Raw genomic sequence first — 4,951 nt, 5'->3', positions numbered from 1 at the left:
CCTCCCTCTCCCGTCGCCCTCCCTCTCCCGTCGCCTACCCTCCTCCCGTCGCCCTCCCTCTCCCGTCGCCCTCCCTCTCCCGTCGGCCTCCCTCTCCCGTCGCCCTCCCTCTCCCGTCGCCCCACCCTCTCTCCCGTCGCCCTCCCTCTCCCGTCGCCCTCCCTCTCCCGTCGCCCTCCCTCTCCCGTCGGCCTCCCTCTCCCGTCGGCCTCCCTCTCCCGTCGCCCACCCTCTCCCGTCGCCCACCCTCTCCCGTCGCCCTCCCTCTCCCATTTTCCCCTCTAACCATTGGTTCTCGCCCCCCCCAGTGTCGCCACCTTCTGCACGGACGACGCTGTGCCATTCGCTGCGGAGGAGGGTCTATCGGGGATCCTGGCCAATCCCAATGGAGCTGCTGCGTCCTGTGGCCTGGAAGGCTTTTCAGACGAGGAGTTGAGGGCGTTGGATGGTGAAGGCCGAGCCTTGATCACAAAGCATCGGATCAGGTCAGTGTCCGGGAGTGTCCGTACTTCCCAAGCGGGACGGCTGCTCTGGTGAAAAGCTGCTCGGAGCCGGGACTGAGCGAGAGTCTTTAATTCGAGCCTGTTGGGGAGAGGGGTCCGGGTCCCCCAGCGAATCCTCCCACCACGTTCCTGTCCTGTTCCTGCATCGAGTGTCAACGCAGAGATTGCCACATTTAGGAGATGTGTTTATTAGCTGCTGGCTGTTTGTTCACTTTCGATCAACACAGACGCCTGAATCTCTCTCTCTGTGTATTGCAGAAGGTGTGAGGAGGAGGAAGCGGGAGATACTGACGGTGATCAACGTCTACTGTCCCCGGGCGGACCCCGAGAGAGACGACCGGAAATGTTACAAACTCCGCTTCTATCAGCTGCTCCAGGCCAGAGCGCAGGCTCTGCTCCGGGAGGGAGGGTGAGGAGCTTCTCAATGCAAGTGGGACCCTCGTGACAGCTGCGCAACCCCCGCCAAACGCCGGACCTCCTGCATTTCTACCCCCTCCCCAACCCCACCACACGAGTCCCATATTACAAGCCCCTTTCAGCTGGTCGGGAGACCCCAGCCCAGCGCACCCCCTTTGGAGCCTGGGAGACCTTTCTCCCCCCCCACCCCTCCCGACTCCCCAACCTCTCCTATCCCATTTTGGGACCCAAGACACCCCGCCGCCCACGCTCTGTTTGCCCGCTGCCCACACAAGCTGCCGAGGGAGCTCCTGGCTGGTAGAGCGAGCTCCTGGGTGGTACAGCGGGCTTGGATTTCCCACTCAGCTCTGTCCCGCGCATCAATAACAAAAAGAGAGGGTGGGTAGCAAGAAACCGCTGGTGGGTGAGTCTAGACCGAGGGAGCATAGTCCAAAACTTGGAGGCTGACCTTTGGGGAGTGAAATTGGGAAATAGGCCGACAACACAAGGGTGGAGACTCAATTCTGTAAATGGTGATCGATGTCAGATCGATGGTTCATTCTGAACCTGTTACCGATAGATTTCTGTTAGCCTAGATCACCAAGGAATAGGGACAGAGTTGAGTATATGGAGTTAGGTAGCAGATCAGCTATGAAATGGTGGATCAGATCAGAGGGGCTGAATGGTCTCCTCCTGTTCCTGTGTGACTGGCTCAGGAGGGGCTGAATGGCCTCCTCCTGTTCCTGTGTGACAGGCTGGAGAGGGGCTGAATGGTCTCCTGTTCCTGTGTAACAGGCTCGATGGGCTGAATGGCCTCCTCCTGTTCCTGTGTAACAGGCTCGATGGCTGAATGGCCTCCTCCTGTTCCTGTGTAACAGGCTCGATGGGCTGAATGGCCTCCTGTTCCTCTGTAACTCCCAGTGGGTGAATGGTTAGTTGTTGTTGCTGTTTGTGGGTCCTGGGGGTTTGTAAATTGGGGGGGGGTGTAAATTGGGGGGGGGTGTAAATTGGGGGGTGTGTAAATTGGGGGGGGGTGTAAATTGGGGGGGTGTGTAAATTGCGGGGGGTGTGTAAATTGGGGGGGGTGTGTAAATTGGGGGGGGTGTGTAAATTGGGGGGGTGTGTAAACTGGGGGGGTGTGTAAATTGGGGGGGGGTGTAAATTGGGGGGGGTGTGTAAATTGGGGGGGGGTGTGTAAATTGGGGGGGGTGTGTAAATTGGGGGGGTGTGTAAACTGGGGGGGTGTGTAAATTGGGGGGGGGTGTAAATTGGGGGGGGTGTGTAAATTGGGGGGGTGTGTAAACTGGGGGGGTGTGTAAATTGGGGGGGGGTGTAAATTGGGGGGGTGTGTAAATTGGGGGGGTGTGTAAATTGGGGGGGGGTGTAAATTGGGGGGGGTGTGTAAACTGGGGGGGTGTGTAAATTGGGGGGGGGGTGTGTAAATTGGGGGGTGTGTAAATTGGGGGGGGGTGTAAATTGGGGGGGGTGTGTAAATTGGGGGGGTGTGTAAATTGGGGGGGTGTGTAAATTGGGGGGGTGTGTAAATTGGGGGTGTGTGTAAATTGGGGGGGGGTGTAAATTGGGGGGGTGTGTAAATTGGGGGGGTGTGTAAATTGCGGGGTGTGTAAATTGGGGGGGTGTGTAAATTGGGGGGGTGTGTAAATTGGGGGGGTGTTAAATTGGGGGGGTGTGTAAATTGGGGGGGGTGTGTAAATTGCGGGGGTGTGTAAATTGCGGGGTGTGTAAATTGCGGGGGTGTGTAAATTGGGGGGGTGTGTAAATCGCTGCACTCGACACTGAGCAGATGTTTCCCCTGTTACAGAAACGTGATGATCCTGGGAGACCTGAACACAGCACACAGGCCGATCGATCACTGTCAGCCCGGAGACCCGGTGAGTCTCCTCTCCCCATGCTTAACCCTGCAACCTCTACAACTTACTACCCACTGGGGTGGGGGATCTCCCATTCACTGCTGCAGGGGGCTTCTCACTACCCCCTCCCTACCCCCGGGACCCTGTCCCTACCCTACCCCCTCCCTACCCCCGGGACCCTGTCCCTACCCTACCCCCTCCCTACCCCCGGGACCCTGTCCCTACCCTACCCCCTCCCTACCCCCGGGACCCTGTCCCTACCCTGTCCCCGGGACCCTGACCCCTCCCTGCCCCGGGACCCTGACCCCTCCCTGCCCCGGGACCCTGTCCCCTCCCTACCCCCTGGACCCTGACCCCTCCCTACCCCCGGGACACTGACCCCTCCCTGCCCCGGGACCCTGTCCCCTCCCTACCCCCTGGACCCTGACCCCTCCCTACCCCCGGGACCCTGTCCCTACCCTACCCCGGGACCCTGACCCCGGGGACCCTGTCCCCTCCCTGCCCCGGGACCCTGACCCCTCCCTGCCCCCGGGGCCCAGTCCTGTCCTCTCTCTGCCCCCGGGGACCCTGTCCCCTCCCTGCCCCGGGACCCTGACCCCTCCCTGCCCCGGGACCCTGTCCCCTCCCTGCCCCGGGACCCTGACCCCTCCCTACCCCGGGACCCTGTCCCCTCCCTGCCCCGGGACCCTGACCCCTCCCTACCCCGGGACCCTGACCCCTCCCTGCCCCCGGGGCCCAGTCCTGTCCTCTCTCTGCCCCCGGGGCCCCTGTCCTACCCCCTCTCTGCCCCCGGGGGTATATCCAGTGATATAACCCGATGGCTGTTCCCCACAGGAATGTTTTGACGCCCACCCGGACCGAGTGTGGATGAGCAGCTTCCTCTCCCTCCCCTGCGCCCGGTCCCCGGCAGGCGAGAGCGTGGGAGACTCCGGCCTGGAGCTGAGAGGGGGAAGCGGTGACCGGCTCTTTGTGGACGCGTTCAGGCTCTTCCACCCCACGGAGCGAGAAGCTTACACCTGCTGGAGCACCAGCACTAGAGCCCGCAAGACCAACTACGGGACAAGGATCGATTACATCTTCGCCGATCGATCCCTGGCGGAGACGGGACTGCGGGACTGTGTCCTGTTGCCGTGGATCGAGGGCTCAGACCACTGCCCGGTCAAGGCCTTCCTGAGCGCCCGCTGTGTACCCGCTGGGAAGTGCCCTCCGCTTTGCACAAAATATATGCCCGAATTTGCGGGGCTGCAACAGAAACTTTCCCGATTCCTGGTAAACGTCCGGGATCGGGAGAGCCGCTCGGGAATCGGGCAGGATTCCCGGCCACCGGCCAAGCCCCAGGCAGATCGGCTCAGACTGGACCGCAAGCGGCCCGGGAAGTGTTTAAGCAGAGAGAGGGGTCAGAGGGGCAGAGGGGAGCCAACCCCCTCGGGGAGTTTGCTGCCGTTTCTCAGGCCTGTGCTCCCGAAGCCCGTGGCAGAGCCGGAGACCAGCGCAGACCTGACCCTCTCTGTTCCGGCACCTCCCGCCGGAGCTCAGCGAGCCCCCAGCGAGGGAGGCCCTCAGGAGGCCCGGCCTCAGCCCCGGCAAAGCCCACCCCCGGCCGCTTTGTGGAAGTCACTGCTGAAGGGGCTGCCCCCACCCCCTCTCTGCCCGGGGCACCGGGAGCCCTGCCTCCTGCTCACCGTCAGGAAACTCGGGCCCAACCAGGGCCGGCGCTTCTACCTCTGCCCCCGGCCGGAAGGCCCCGTGTCCAACCCTGACTCTCGCTGCAACTTCTTCCGCTGGGGGGACCCCAACAGCTCAAAACAGCAGCGGCGGCCCCCAGACTGAAACCACAACGGCCTGCAGGAGGGAGGGGGCAAGGGGGTGAGGGGGGAGTGGCAGAGATAGGGAGGGAGTGGCAGAGATAGGGAGGGAGTGGCAGAGATAGGGAGGGAGTGGCAGAGATAGGGAGGGAGTGAGGGGGCAGGGGAGGGACTGACAGAGGGAGTGAGGGACGTAGGGCGGGACTGGCAGGGGGAGGGAGGGAGGGAGGGACTGGCAGAGGGAGGTAGGGAGGGAGGGACTGGCAGAGGGAGTGAGGGAGGGACTGGGAGAGGGAGTGAGAGAGGGAGGGAGGGACTTGCAGAGGGAGTGAGGGCGGGAGGTAGGGAGGGACTGGGAGAGGGAGTGAGAGAGGGA

At 62.6% G+C, this 4,951-nt stretch overlaps 1 protein-coding gene across 1 annotated transcript; it reads left to right on the top strand.

The window, feature by feature from the left end:
* Positions 1 to 308: 308 nt before the first annotated feature.
* apex2 (APEX nuclease (apurinic/apyrimidinic endonuclease) 2) lies at positions 309 to 4,600 on the top strand (the record flags this gene model as incomplete). The annotated part of the gene is made up of 4 exons (XM_078537972.1): positions 309 to 491; positions 772 to 912; positions 2,722 to 2,791; positions 3,605 to 4,600. Coding segments are annotated over 4 exons (1,390 nt in total), but the record flags the coding sequence as incomplete, so codon positions are not given.
* Between the last annotated feature and the right edge of the window lie 351 nt (positions 4,601 to 4,951).

The sequence above is a fragment of the Cetorhinus maximus genome, unplaced genomic scaffold (genome assembly GCF_964194155.1).
Source record: "Cetorhinus maximus unplaced genomic scaffold, sCetMax3.hap1.1 HAP1_SCAFFOLD_3480, whole genome shotgun sequence".
Classification (NCBI taxonomy): domain Eukaryota; kingdom Metazoa; phylum Chordata; class Chondrichthyes; order Lamniformes; family Cetorhinidae; genus Cetorhinus; species Cetorhinus maximus.
Note: the sequence above shows the minus strand (reverse complement) of the source record. Positions and strands in the feature narration are given on the sequence as shown.